Source organism: Emydura macquarii, unplaced genomic scaffold (genome assembly GCF_026122565.2).
Source record: "Emydura macquarii macquarii isolate MOO-44397 ecotype Brisbane River unplaced genomic scaffold, CSIRO-AGI_Emac_v2 contig_2897, whole genome shotgun sequence".
Classification (NCBI taxonomy): Eukaryota; Metazoa; Chordata; order Testudines; family Chelidae; genus Emydura; species Emydura macquarii.
Window position 1 is genome coordinate 1,933,906 of NW_027133034.1, and position 15,219 is coordinate 1,949,124.

Consider the following 15,219-nt stretch of genomic DNA (forward strand, 5'->3'; position numbering starts at 1 on the left):
CTAGCCGTGAGACTACAGACAGGTGGTCCAGCAGTTGATAATTCTTCTGTTTTTATTTCTACTTGTTATAATAATACATATTTTCGGTAGCCTTAGTTTATCTGGACTGTCTCACTATTTCATACTTTTAAAAAATATTGAATTAAATGGAGTATATTAATTTCAACCTGCACTCCTCTGTGTTTATATGGAAATTTAGCATGGCTAAGTAGTTATCCCTAGTTTTGCTCTCTTTCAGTCCGCGTGCACGGGGGCAGACAACCAGAACTGACTGAGTCACACATTCTGCCCTCTGTCCCCATAAACAGACGTCTTCTAATTCAGTGACACCTGCCTGGATCCAAGGCTGGAAGGAGGTGAGGATGCTGCTAGCACTGACTGAAGTCCGAGATAGGAGTAGGAAAACCAGCGGATTGTACCTGCAACGTCCAGACAGCTGAGCTCTGTCAGCCCCCAAAAGCAGCGAGAGCTGCCTGCCGGGGCGGAGGAGTGACGAGGGCAGGAGAAGGGGTGACGGGACACAATCAGCCCCTGCGGACCACTGGGTGTGGCTCTCGGAACAGGTCAGGTGTGAGGAGTTGCCAATGGCTCTGTGCGGCGGTGGATCTATAACATTAAATTGCACGTACAAGGTCCTCGTTGAGACCGGGCCCAGCAGCGATGGTCCGACCCGCGGGCTCACCTATACCAGGGCGGGGGGACGGCGCCAAGGGAGCAGCGAGGTGGATACAATCAGCTGCCCGCGAAGCGCTAGGAAGCCCGGCGCTGTCTCCCAGGGACCCAGGCCAAGCTCCTTGCAAGCGGGACCCGCCCCGTCTTGACTCCCGGTGCCGCCTGGGCTCCGCGCTACCAGGCAGGGAGGGCGGCGGGCGTCCCCTGCTCTCCCTGCTGCGCTCCCCGCGCCGCTGGAGGGCGGTAGCTGCGGCTCAGTGCGGCGCCGGGCCAGCGAGTCTCGGGCTGGGTCTGCGGCGCGCAGAAGCAGCGGCTGTCAGGAGGCGGGCCGCGGCCGGCCGGGCAGACTCCTCCCGCGGCAGCATGTGGAGGCCGGCGGCTGCGCGCGCGGCGGCTGCGGCCCGGGGCCTGCGTGAGGCTGGCGGGTTCCGGGGGGCGTGCGGGCCGCTCGCGGGACCCGCCGCTTCCTGCTGCTGTCAGCCCGTGAGTACCGAGCCGCACGGCGCCCTGCCTGCGCCGCCAGTCCCGCAGAGCGCGTCACGCGACGGAGCTCCCTGACCCTGCACCCGCGCGCCAGAGGCAGCTGCGGGTTGAGGCCGCAGGTCTAGGGGCAAGTTCTCTCCCCAGTCGTGGAGAGAGCCCCGGCGCCGCTGAAGGATTTGCCGGGAGAGTGTCGAGGAGCTGTTTCACCCCCCCCCCCCCGTTCCTATTGTCGCCGCAGACGGCCCCAGAATTAGTCTCCCAAAATAAGGCCCCGCCCAGCCCAGCCGCGTCGCGATCATGCAGCAGGAGCAAGAGCTGTGGCGCGCCGGGCCGGCCCAGATGCAAAGCGATGCATGGGAACAATGAATGTAAACCTGCAACACCTCGCTTTACAGATGCAGAATTAAAACTGCGATTAAGATCAACGTTTCCAAAGTGACAGCTAATGTGGGTATCTGCCTTGAGACGTTTAGGACTTAATTTTCAGTGGTGATGAACACCTATGGCTCTCATTGACTTCAGCTAGAGTTGTGGGTGCTCAGCTCTGTCCATAATCAGACACAAGGTGCATGAACTCAGGCACCCCAAATTAGTGGACGCTTTTGAAGTGTTGGTCTACCTGACTTGTCCAAGGTTGCTTAGGTAGTCTGTGGTAAACCAAGGAATAGAACTCAGATCTCCTGTTTTCTAGTCCAGTGCCTTAAAGACGACCATTTTTCCTCTTATTGGAGCATAGTAGAAGGCAAGAGGATCTTAAATATAAATGTCTGCCTCAAAAATGCAGATAAGATGTATGAACTGTGATTTCCATGATAGTGTTTGCTTCCTTGTTGATCCGGTAAAGAGAGCAAATGAACCATTTAACTTGAAAAAAAGTGGCCTTGCAATTCTGTTTCTTTAATATGATAAAAATGTACATTTTGTATTATTACTTTTGTTAACATGTAATTTAACTTATTTTTAGGATTCTCAGCTGCAACAATTAGCCCATGTTCTAAGAGTTAAAAACAGGAGTGTTCAGTCTATTAATTTAAGAAATGCAGGAACTTTGAATGACAAAAGGTAAGTTTTATTCTGAATTATTCGTATGACAATTCTGACAATCCATACAGATTCCAGAGAAGCCATCTATAGATGTGACAGCCCTGAAAATTAATATAGTGTGATTGTTGATATGAGCTAGGGAGGAAGGCTAGTCTTGTGGGTAAGGAAAGGACTGGGAGCTATCACTTCCAGCTTCTATGTCCAGGTTTGCCACAGATTTCCTGTGTGAACTTGGGAAATCAATTATCCTTCTATGCCTTAGTTTTCCCATCTGTAAGGTAGCATAAATCATAGTTTTTCAACCTGTGGGACGTGGTACGCGAGACACAGGCAGGAGGTACGCAGCGAAAAACCCAGTGAAGGGAGGCAGTCGGCAGCTGCCCGCTTCCTGCCCGGTCTCAGCTCCCAGAGTGGAAAATTGAATGTTGGGGTACTTATTAAAATTTTCAGAAGTTAGGGGGTACTTGCTACTTAAAAGGTTGAGAAACACTGGCAAATTTTCCACTGTATCTCACATAAGTGGCACGAGGCACTCTTGAATGAGAGATGCTATAGAAATTCAAAGTATTAAGTAACTTTACAGTATTTTATGTTAACTGTAATTATTTTGTGTTGCCACATTCGTTTGATACTGAAAACATTTCACTGAATTGTTTATTGCGATAAATATGCAAACTGGGTAAAAAGTGCACCACTGACATGGATTCAAAAGTAATCTTTTTCTGTGACGAGACCCACGTTTCCAGGTCTGCAACTGCCTCCATTTCTCTATTGGTCAAGTAGAGAGAATATCTCTCTACTCTCACTGAAGTATTGAGAGGTTCACCTAATATGTGTAACATGCATTTGAGATTCTTGGAAGAAAGTTACATTAGAAGTGCAAAATTATTATGTTATTGGAATGAATGGGGGACTTCCAAAAGAGGAAGTCACTTACTGAATGTAGACAGGACATGTCTGAATTTTGACATCTTTGCTTATAGTTGGTGTTTCCTGTATAATACATGTCTATAAACAACAAATTGTATGTTTATAAATATAAATTATTTACATTTACTTTAAAGATGAAGCAGTACTTGCATGGGCAGAGTACTTCTGCAACAGTGTTGTATTTTAAAATTTAGAGGTCTACCGTCTGTAATGTTCTGGGCACAGAAGTAACTGGGGAAGGAAACATACCTAGTCCTATTAGCTATCTATAATCTCAGGTTTTAAAATTCCACCTCAATTTATAAGGTATATGTGGCATACGGCAGTTTGTGACAAAGCACCTCCAATCTCATATATCATCATCATCTTGGGAACACCTTAGCGATGAGAGAGTTTTCATTTTGTATTTGTTGTGGGAAAGAGTTTTGTGCTAAAGTAAAACATATTTTCTCCTAGCAATCTCAGATGTTTGTGTCATTGCAGCTCTTTAGATGAGACTATTTATGAAAAACTTGCTGAAGAAACACTGGACTCATTAGCAGACTTCTTTGAGGATCTAGCAGACAAGCCTTTTACACCTGAAGATTATGATGTCACCTTTGGGGTATATTTTACAGTTTCTGTTCTTGCTGTAATTGTTGGGTTTTTTCTTGGAGGAAATATCTTCAACTAGTCTTTACTGTGAAAATAAGAGTTAAGAAACAGTTCACACTGAATAAATGAGTGAAATGTATCTGAAAATCAAGTTTTTAAATTCTATTTGATTTTACTCATTGTGGCAATGGAAGCTATTTTGGTGGGGAAAATATAATACTCTGTTTTAAGACTGGAAGAATTGTAACATTTAGCATTTAAACAATGAAGTTCTTTTTATGAGATTTAAACAATTATTACATGAGACTGGAAATTGATTTGCACTCTTATGCCAGTCACTGATACTTGTGTTACATGCTAGTGGTTATCTTGATGAAAGTGACAACTATAGCTAAAAACTTATTTTCAAATATCTACAGTTTATTTTACAGTTGGTAGAATTAATCAAATTATATGCTGCTTGAGTTGAGGGGAATAAAAGATAACCTAGGCAACTGACTGCAATGCAGGTTCTGAACTAGTCGGGTCTTTGCGCTGCTTCCTGTTTATATCCCCACCATGTGGAGGTTCCCAACTAGTAACTCCAGCAGACCAGATGCATATAAACAGGAGGCTTGAGCTTCTGCTGCTTGTGTTGCACTTGTGTTCTGTGCATAGAGGCCTTTAGTCTTCAGATCTGTCCAAATGTCAGCTTTTATGAATACCACATTCACTCTTTTTCTCACACAAGTACATGCACAATGGGAAAATAATATTTTAGCCTTTTTGCATTTGGCAAACACTGCTAATTACTTGATCTGGTCAAATATTCAATTAATATTTTACCCAGTAACTTATCCAATAAATAATAGCAATGTATTATTCAGCTGCTAGTATTCAACCACCTCTGATTATTAGCCTTTCAATATCTATTCAATATAAAGAATATTTTGAAAACTAAATAGAAAAATAACCCCAAAAGGTCTGGTTTTGTGTTATTTCTGTAGATTTAATATTTTTAAAATACTTCATTCGTTGAATTGCCTTTCTCTCCAGTAACTTTTTGTAACGCAGTGTTTTTGACATGTAAGTAAAAATCCTCTGACTTTCACTAAGTACATCAGTTTTAATATCTAATTATGACTGTTTTAGATTCAAATTATGAAAAGGCTTGTAACATGACAAGCCACAAAGTAGTACACTTGGAAAAGAACTGGCAGAGTTGTAATATCTGTTGACCTTTTAAATATCTCCATATAGTTAATATGTGGTGTGCTGGAAAAAGTCTGCTCTTGACACTAATCCTGTTAGCAGAAATTCTTAATGTCCATACTAATAGCATGCAATAGTTTCGTATTAGCTAGGCACAAAATTGTGAAATTAATTTTCAAGCGTTGTTTTACATTAACCTTTAAAAAAGTATTAAATTGTATTTTCCAAAGTTTCATGAATGATACAGAATGAATGTGTGAATGTTTTCACACCAGGGTTTGAAGTTAATCTTCTCTTAATTTACAATGTTAAAGCAAAGATCATCTCTTTTATGTCTGACATCATTAGGGAGTCTGATTTTAGGTTTTGACCTATTAAAGCTCCCCCGGTTTGGAAAAAAAAAAAAAAGAATGTTTCATAGATTAACCACTGGAAAAACACCAGAAATTGTTACCTGTGTCTATGGGCTTGTCTACAGGGACCAGTAATACAGACTCTGGGAGTGTGATTTCTAAAGCACACTAACATGTTGTGCATTAATTGGTCCATGTACACCCTGCTGGTGTGTACTGAAGGTTTCCTAATGTGCTTTAACATAGTACTGTTTGAAACAATGCTACATTAAAGTGCAGTAGGGACCATTACCTAGAGATGACTCATTACAATATATACAGCTGTAATGAATAACATCATAGTATATGTGCTCATTACAATAGATACAAAGAGAGAGCCCCCAGAATCTTACAGCTACGTACAATTTAAAAAATGCTAGGAAAACCCCCTCAAAAATGAAATTAATAAACCCTGAAAAACAGAAGCCCCCATACATAATGAAAGCATTGGTGTAGTGTTCTCATTAACTCCGTTGAACCCTGTTTGATAGTAGTATACCTTTAGTATACAGCATGCATTATGAGATAATGCTGAACTCATCTGTATAGCTCTGAACATTGGTTAATAGAATGTACTGACACATTTGTGCAAATGATTTAATTGGAATAATCTGTAGCATTCAAAGCTCTCCAAGTTACTCTTGTTTCATTTCATGCTGTTCTTAAAATACTGGAAAGTAGTAAGGAGTGATTTTACAATGACCCAGGGAAGAGGTTAGTTTTAATCCTTGTGACACATTAGGCTAAAGCAGTACCCAGTTAAAATAACTGGCAGGGAAATCGAATGACTCAATTAGCGCCATCAGGGGTGTCATTTATTCATTTGTACTTCTTTTCCCCCTACAACATAGAATAATCAAACAACCTTTCTTCGTTTACTGAACTCGGACAGTAGTGGGGCTGGGCTTTAGATTAACACACCACTTGTGAGATATCAGTAATCAAAAAGGTTGGCTGATGTCGGGGAAGTGGGCTCTATAATGCTGCTTTTGCTATGGGGTGATGTTGAACTTTCAGTAGCTGCTTGGTCATAAGGCAGATTGCTGTTGGAATTTCAAAACAAAGTGTTACCTACAGAAAATTAAAACAGATCTAGCAGCTGTCTTCTGTATCAAAAAAAGGTAATGCGGGATGGGATGGTGAAAGGTACTATGTCACAATGTCGGCTGCACTGCATTTGCGGAGGCTGTAGGGGAAAAAGAAATGTGCAGCTATCCTAATACCTGAAGTAGCTCCACTGTACATAATCTACAATGCTACTATTTTTTTAAGTATAATTCAGGTCACTCGCTGGTTTATTTACTCAATCCAAGTGGTATCTGTCTTATATCCTTAAAGTTAGGACTCACTAGAAGCGTTATAGTTGTCCTCCAAAATAACCTTGTGAAAATGTCAAGCCAGTATAAATCTTCATGCTATGACTAAGAGATGGAGGGAAGGAAGACCAAAGGAAAGAAACACTCCCTAAGAATATGTTCTATAATTGACATAAGAGAACAAATCTCAGATAGTTAGAAGTGGAACGTTCCTGAGGCATAATCTAGGTTCTGGGCATTACATCACAAGTTATGAAGGAATTAACTTGTCCCATTCATTTGGAGACCATAGACCATATACAGTTACAGAAAGAAAAGTTAAGTAAACCTGGATGGCTCAGAGGTTCAGTAAAAGGACATGGAGCCTCTTGCCTCTGGGCACCTGTTTTGATCGGTTCCACATGGTTAGTGAACAAAAATAATCGCATTCTGCTAGCTGTTGAATGTTCTGTGTGAAATGATTTGATGGTTTCAGTACAGTTTCTAGTGGATTAGATGCCCGCTTCACAATTGAGCACTAATTAATGCACTTGCTGGCAGTCTCAGAAGAGAGGTCAAAGCCACAGCAGTATTATGATTTATTTGAGTCCTAACATTGTGGATGGTGCTGTACTAACACACAAGACCAGATCAGGAGAGCTTAGCGTCTAGATCAGACACAAATGATACGTGTCACCATGGAGACTGACAGGTTCTCACATATAATGGTGGTCCCACTGGTCATCAGTGAGGCACAGCAGATTATTTTGGATTTGAATTTCTGCTTATGATGCAGCTATATTGCAAGTTACTGTTTGATCTTTCTGTCTACAGCGCCTCATAGAAAAAAATCATTGTTCTTGTTAAGTAACAATGCACTGGCTATTTCCCTCTTTTATGCTTTAGAATGGAGTTTTAACAGCTAAACTAGGTGGAGACATGGGAACCTATGTAATCAACAAGCAGACACCGAACAAGCAGATTTGGCTGTCCTCTCCCACTAGGTAAGTAAATGTCTATATGCTAGAAAATGTCTGAAAATTCAGAGATGAACTAAATGCCTGCCTTCTAGCCCCATGGAAACTATTTAATGCCCTGACCACATATTTTATGGCTTTTCTGAACACACACACAGTAGGATTTTCCATAGAGGTATGATAAGTAGTTATTGCGTATACTTTAGGTGGTGACTGACAAAAATAGGCAGGCTGACCCACAAACTAGTGCAGTAAAATGTATAATGTAATAAGTGTCCTATTTTTAAAATACCCAGTTTTTACAAGCACTATGAATAGGCTACAGTTGTGTTCATAGAAGACTGAACAGCTATTATAAAAGAACTGTCAGGAAGAGAAATGAGATCATGTTATGGTCTAACACTGCTCTTTATAGATTCACCCTGTAAGCCTATGTATGGGTTTCTTGCTTTGTTTGTTTCTGTGCAAGTTTTTTACAGCTTAACTGAGAAATGTTTGTATCAATCTTGTGCAGCTCTTAACGTAGAGGTCTTGATTACTGTGTCCTCTGCCTTTTCTTATACAGCAGTTTGATCCATCCCAGGTTTTGCAGTTGGTTCTGACTGGGAGGAAGAGATGCAGAATATGTTGAAAGAATGCCATGAGTGGCCTCACCAAAAGTTTACAATGAAATCTGCCACTATCCCAGGAGTGGACTGAGGGAGTCTTTCATCTCTCTGGCATTGTTGATGAATGGTCTAGCTAAAAAGGATAGCCAAAGCATAAAGATTCACTCTGTGTATGCAGGTAGATTTCTTAGAGGTCATTCAAATAGAACATACTAGCTATAAAATCAGGAAGAGATCAAGTTATTGTGCAGTAGGATTAATATTTTAAAAAGTGAAACTTCAGAGAATATAATCATCGTATTTTAAATAGTCTGCCTAAGTAATTAAAATACACTTTTAGTGATTTGCCTTCCAGTCTGCTTTAACCGTTTTTTGTGTACAGTATATTAGGTAAGCCATTGTAGCCTATTGTTAATCTTGTTTGTTTACATAAACAAAATATTGCATTTCAAGTGTTGATGAGGCAATAGACAAGCAATCAAGCAATCCTTTTTATTTATGTCTTAGCCACTTGCAGACATTGCCTCAGAATCCAAGTTATGCATAAGGTTTTTTTAACCTCAAGCATAAAACACAAGTTCAGATTCTATTTACATCCATATCCGGAGATTAAGAAGTCAGAGAGTGTATATTGTATTTGGAGATATTGAACTTTTATGAGCCAAGACTAGCTGAGCGAAGGAGTACATGTTCTTGAGTAACAGATTTGAGGAATATATAAGTAGTAGTTTTCATCTTCATAATTTTCAAAGGATGAAGAATGGAGCAAAAAAAAGCATCTGCTAAAAGCTCCTGATCCTGAATTTTTCATGTGTATTTGTCTAGGAAATCTCTTTCCCTTTAAGCGTATGACTTTATGCTTCATCTGTTTATGGCAGTATGGTAAACATTTGTGTGTGTGTCCTGCAAAATACATGTTTACTTAGGAGGAGTTGGAAAACTAACACATTTTGTAACTTTTATGATATGTGAACATATACTGCATGTACTGCAGCTGATGTTCATAACATCCGTGTCCTGGATTTGATATAGTATGGAGTGGGAGAAGCAAGCACTTGAATATTGTAGTGTTTGGTTCCGCAGGGCAATAAATGTAAAATTGTTGAGTGCTAATGACCACTTCGGCAACAACACCGTGAGAGAGAGAGAGAGAGAGAGCACTTGAGAGGCAAGAAAATGAAACTTCTGTTCAATCTCTCAAACTGCAGGCTGCTGTGCTTTGTTACACACATGCAGGTGAACTAAGCCTGCATTTGTATGGCTATATAGAACTGGCACATTCAGAAGCGTGCCACCTGCACACAGCTCCATTCATTAAAGCTTTTAAACATTGCAAAATATCTTTAACAAATGAGGCATAATTATTTTGGCTGTCATGATCTTTTACTGCTTTATAAAATGCATTCCTATTCTTCTGTGAGAAATACATTTATTATATAAACATGGCATTCAGACATTTTGTTAGAGTTCAAAAGATCCTTATAATTAAAAGGTAGTAAATGTTTGTACAGCAGTTTGAAGATGTAAAGCATTATATACATGCTTATTATTTTATATTTGTTAAATAATAGCACAGTAATTTGCTATTTACTAGGTAAAATTTCAAAACCATTCACATAATTCATCAAAATACTTTGTTTTAGTTCAGTTGCCCTAAACCATATCCCATTCTAGCTTTTTATAGGTTGTGTCTCCACTTCCAGAATTGCACATGTTACAGTGTAACAATAAAAAGTTAGATCTTTTTGCAAAGGTACACTAGGGAGAAATGCATAATAAAATAACTAGAGCACATAATCCTGACTCAAAACATCCATCACCTTACATGCAGCAAGAGATGTCCCTGTAAACTCGTCATTTTGATTTCCCTTTGCGTGTGTTTTTAATATTTTTAGTTCATGCCCTGAAGGTTATTCATTGTGATACTGTGAATAACTTAGATATTCCTGTGTCAAATTTTTTTGTGTTCATTTTTACACAATCTGCAGCCTGGCCTATGTGTATAGGACAGCCTGTCTTCTAGAAGAGTTTGTACTGGAGTCACCTCTAATCATAAGGCAATTTGACCTAGATATGTGAGTTCAGCAATAAGAGGGTTCAAGACTTTTATGTTTCATTCTCTGCAGACATTTTTATTCCTTTGTCTCCTTCCCTTCTTACTACTTCACCAAATGTCAGCACAGAAATCTGTTTCTGCCATGGAGGGCAAGTCAAAACTGCCTTCATTAATAATAAATATTTATTACAAGCCTTTCAATCATTCTTCCCTTTTCCAGGTGTGTAACTGAGGCACAGACAGATGAGTTTGCATAAGCTTGGTAGCTGAGTCTAGAAGATAGAACCCAGATCGCCTACTCTCCCCTTACTGTGTTTGTCATGAGAGTGAAATATCTGGTTCACCCACCAACCATCCCATGACAACAGGAGTTCCAACTTGCTCTCAGATACAGATCTTCCCAGTGACAGATTATATTTTATTTAATAACTTAGTTCTATTGTATTTAACCTGAGAGAGAAAATATTCCTCTTTGCTCTGTGCAATAAAAAATTTTGGACATTTGCACATTATTTCAGTATGTTAGAATTAATACTTTATATTAATACAGCACTTTACAAACAACTCTTATAACACCTTTAGGTGATAGGTATTATTACCATTGTTACAGATTGTGGAGGAAGTAAACCAAACGTGGGAGAGAAGGACCTTCCAGCCTTGATCCAGTGAAGTTTATAAGAAAAGTAGTCCCACTGAAGTCAAGACTACTAGCATGCTTTAAGTTACACACATGCTTAGGTGTTTTGCTGGATTGAGGCCTTAATGGTTTCTTCAAGGTTACATGTTGAAATCAATGTTAGGGTTGGAATTAGAATTTGGTGATGTTTGTTTGGTTTCTAGTCCATGCTGAGACCACGAGACACACACCTCTTTCTGGCTAAATATTATTTTACCTCTGGCTGATTTCTTTAAGTTAATTATTCAAATTCTTGGGTGTGTGTTTGGAGATGGCTGAAATTTCAGAAGTGTTTGACCTGTGCTCATACTGTATATGTGTTCTGTTTCCTAGTGGGCCCAAACGCTATGACTGGACTGGAAGAAACTGGGTGTATTCTCATGATGGAATATCCCTTCATGAATTGCTAGCAGTGGAACTGTCAGCGGCATTGAAAACTAAACTAGACTTATCTCCCTTAGTATACTCTGGAAAAGGCGATACCTGATCATTGTCTACCGCAAAGAAATCAAAAGACTTCGGGCTATAGCCCCTCTGTGGTATATAGTTCTTAAGGTTAACAGCATGTTCTAATTTTGTCCTCAAATATTTTGTTTTTAACTTCACTATGTTGTGTAACAATAATGTGAACATAATATATTTTTCTTACTCTGAATGTTTGGGTTATGTGTTAATGTTTGAATTTGTGTGTTTACATTATATGGATTTTTTTCTGTCACTGCATCCTAAATCCATAGCTAAGATATGGTATTGAACACTGGTTGTCCCAAGCCATATTCTGACTGGTTGATGATTCATCAGTAGTGCAGAGATGGGCTCTCATGACCAAAGGAATACCATGTTACTCACCTTAGGCCAGATTGTGGAACCTTTATCCAGGTTCCACTGAAATCAGTGAGGTGAACTGAGGGGAGTAAGGTAGTATTCTGTGTAAGAGCCCATTGTGCTTAAAAGAAAATAAGGTAAGGAAAAATGTTTTTATTTTCTAAAACAGGTGTAATAGAAAATTTCCTCTTAAAATATCACAGGATTTGGTCTGCAATTCACATTTCTGCCTTTTTCCTGTTCACCCCTTCAGACTTATCCCTTTAAGCTAAGATTCCAGCTACCAGTTCTGCTTTCAACAGGGGTCCAAATGGTACATGGAGCTGAAAAAAGACTCTTTGATTTTGTTTAAATGTCTAATGATACATTCATAGTTGTAGAGAAAAGGTTAGAAATCCCTGTCTCTGTTTTCTTTTGCTATGAGTGTCTTCTTAGAGTAAGCATACATTGCGTAAATATATAGCTCTTTAAGCAAAGTGAGGATATTCTGTTCCAATTGCAGTAAGTCATGCCAAGCTTTGCATTAGCATACTCCTGCTGCACTTCTCGTGCAGTTGAAGTGAGGCACAAGGCCAAAGGCAAAATAACACAAGGTTTGCACTAATGCAAACCCTGTTGTGTTCTTGTTACATTCTTAGAACTGAGAAGCTGGAGTCCTCTGACTAGCTGAGAAATAAAAAGAAATGAGGACAAAACTTGTAATAAAATAATTGAAGTGACTTGCAAATGTGATACTATAAAACTTGCCTTATTGTAACATTTCCATTATTTCTTTTTTAAAATTTTGTATAAAGAGGGAGCCCAAAATTACTGTCACATTTGACACACCAAACCACATTTATGTAAGCTTTTAGCATTACACTAAAAGAGACCTGGAGCAGATTTTGAAATTCAACATTTTCTTGGGTTCTGAGTTCACCTGATGACTTCCTTGTGTTTAGAATGACATGGCTGCCTGGTTGGCTAATACTGTTACTGATGTGATAACATGTGATTGAAAGATATCTAATAAATATACAATATTCTTAGGTGATATTGTCCAGCATTTGGGATTAAAATGGAGTTCTCATTACCAACTCTTGCCTGCTATTAATTAAAATATGAAATGTCTCATTGAAGCCAGTTGTGGGTTAGATAATCTGTGCTGTGTATATGTATATTTCAGCCCAAGGAAAAAGGGAGTCAGTTACCTGAAACCCTTCTCTGCTAAATTACTTCTGAAATACAGCAACTACCCTGAAAACCAACTGTATGAGTTGGTGAGACCAAAACACACCACTATGCAGAGCAGAGCTAAAACAAAAACAATTAAACTGGATTGGGGATGGAAGGGGACACTTCATTTACAACAAATGGAAATTTGAGATATAGCTGTTTAAATTCCATTCTTCAGCAATTCTCAAAGCTAGATTTAGTCAGACGTACATAGACATTAGTTCACACAGTATTTTTGAGGCTGCAGGAATGAGCCTTCCAACCTCAGTGACAGACTTGGGCTATCTGGGCTCATGTTGGCTCTGTAAAAATAGCTATGTAGACAGTAGTTTGAAGTTGCAGTTCAGGCTGGAGCTTGAGCTCTAAAACTTACGGAGGGACAGGTTGGGCAGACAGTTACACTTTACATGGATGCTATGACTATACTAGTCCAACACAAGCCTCTTGGATGAAGAGCATTTCCAGTGCAGGACCACGGTTGAAGAAAATCTTACTAATGAATGTTAGAGCATGACCAAACATGTTCAAGTCCTAATCAAAGAGCTGGCTCCACTAATAACCACTTCCCAGGCTCAACTAATCAGTGGGAAGACTGGAGGAGCAGTAGTAGAAGATAAAAAGCAAAATAACCCAAACATGTTATAGGGAAAACAGTCTGAGAAAATTGCCATTTCAGGCACACTTGGTACTGTCTCTAATTATTTAATAGTGCTTAGATAACATAGTGGCACTAATAGATAATTGATATAAGCTAAAGGCTTGCCTACTCTTTAAATGCATTAGGGGCTTTCAGAGCTGTTGATGGATGGAGCTAGAGTTATGTAAATGCAAAGCAATTACTTCTGCAGTGGATGCCCCACAGTACTGACTAGAGTTATCTCTCAGATTCATTCCTTATGTAAGGATGAGGTATTTCTCTCCATGTGGGTTTTTCAAAAAAGGCATTGGCCTACCATTTGCTCTCACTGACGTCAGTGGGAGTTTTACCACTGGCAGAGTTGGGAAATGGGGAACACTTTTGAAAATTCCTCTTTTAAAATGCTACATATGCCTGGAATTCAGTGTTTTTGTTCTTTCATTACATTCATGGGCACCTGTGCTGACTGTACTCCAGCTGTTAGGTATTTCAGTAACAAAGGTTTTCATTAAACTAAGGAAGCTGGGGACCACCAGACAGCAATGAGAACTAGAGTTTAATCTCAAGGTACAACATGATTCAGAGAGCAGAAATCAAATTGTGCCTTGACACATCATATTGTAAGGTCTTTGGGCAGAGGTTCTGTCATCCTATGTGCTTTGTAAAGTGCCTAGCACAATGGGGGCTCTGATCCCAGTCTGGGTCTTTGTGTGCTGCCCCGACATACATAAATGTATGAGTATGCCAAAATGATGCACTCTCTAATCTTTCTCTCTGCACTAAGGCTGCAGTATGTTTACACAGTTGACAGGTACCATTACCATGAGAATAGGTGCTAAAGCTCTTCTTGCTCACATTGCTTCTGTTGTGATGTCATGCTCCTCAGACAAATGTGCTGAATTCAAAGAGGCTGAAAATAGAAGGTTAAGAAAAGCCTCAATGTATTTCATGATTTCTATAGGGGCCACTAGTTGTTTCACAGAATGAAAAATCCCTGCGCTGAAGAACTTCCAGTCTAAATAATGGATAAGACTGACAGTTGAGGATATAGACAGTAGAGCTGTCTGAATAACTGACTTTTCGGTTTGCTGGCTGAACGAAAAAAAATGTTGAAGACCAGTTTTGGGTTGACCCACAAAAATGTCAAGGTTTTGGTAAACAAAAAAGTTGGGAGGGAGGCTTGAGGTGTTTTGGCTTATGTGTTTGAACAAAACATTTAATTTCAAAGATTTTTAACTTTTAAAAAGAATATTGAAATGAAATGAATATTGAAAATCAAAATGAAAGTTGTTTCAAATCTAAACATTCAGAAAATGGTGAAATTAAACATCTTTATTTCAGAATTTGTTTCCGTGTGTGTGTGTCTGTGTTTGGAGTGGGGGGGAGGGGCAGGAGGTAGGATTTTTGTTTGTTTGTTTGTTTTCAAAACAATTCAGCAGATTTGACATGAATTCACAGATTGTTTTGGTCAACCTGAATATGTTTAAAAAAAAAAAAATTCATCTGAAAAATTTGGCCCAGCTCTAATAAGTAGGTATAGGGCAGGAAGAGCAATGACATGGGATACAGAGATAAAATTGGATTGTTACTTCAGTTTAAGCATGTTTGGATAAATGGCTCAATT

General features: G+C 39.5%; 1 protein-coding gene across 2 annotated transcripts; it reads left to right on the forward strand.

Moving 5' to 3' along the window:
• Window positions 1-651: 651 nt before the first annotated feature.
• Window positions 652-12,820, forward strand: FXN (frataxin). 2 transcript variants are annotated; one of them, XR_010923761.1, is made up of 6 exons: window positions 652-1,155; window positions 2,120-2,217; window positions 3,613-3,733; window positions 7,508-7,605; window positions 8,144-8,364; window positions 11,252-11,378. XR_010923761.1 is itself a non-coding variant. In XM_067568509.1 (5 exons), the coding sequence occupies exons 1-5, from the start codon at window positions 661-663 to the stop codon at window positions 11,403-11,405; spliced, it is 966 nt and encodes a 321-aa protein (XP_067424610.1). In that variant the 5' UTR covers window positions 652-660; the 3' UTR covers window positions 11,406-12,820. The 2 variants fall into 2 exon arrangements, 1 of the variants encoding a protein (XP_067424610.1); XM_067568509.1 differs by lacking the exon at window positions 8,144-8,364 and having other exon boundaries at window positions 11,252-12,820.
• The last annotated feature ends 2,399 nt before the right edge of the window (window positions 12,821-15,219 follow it).

Excerpts from the sequence above, each read along its gene's own strand:
- FXN (XM_067568509.1), top strand. The coding sequence starts at position 661 with ATGGTCCGACCCGCGGGCTCACCTATACCAGGGCGGGGGGACGGCGCC. Across the intron at positions 1,156-2,119 it reads CTTCCTGCTGCTGTCAGCCC|GATTCTCAGCTGCAACAATT; the intron begins GTGAGTACCGAG and ends ACTTATTTTTAG. Across the intron at positions 3,734-7,507 it reads ATTATGATGTCACCTTTGGG|AATGGAGTTTTAACAGCTAA; the intron begins GTATATTTTACA and ends TTTATGCTTTAG.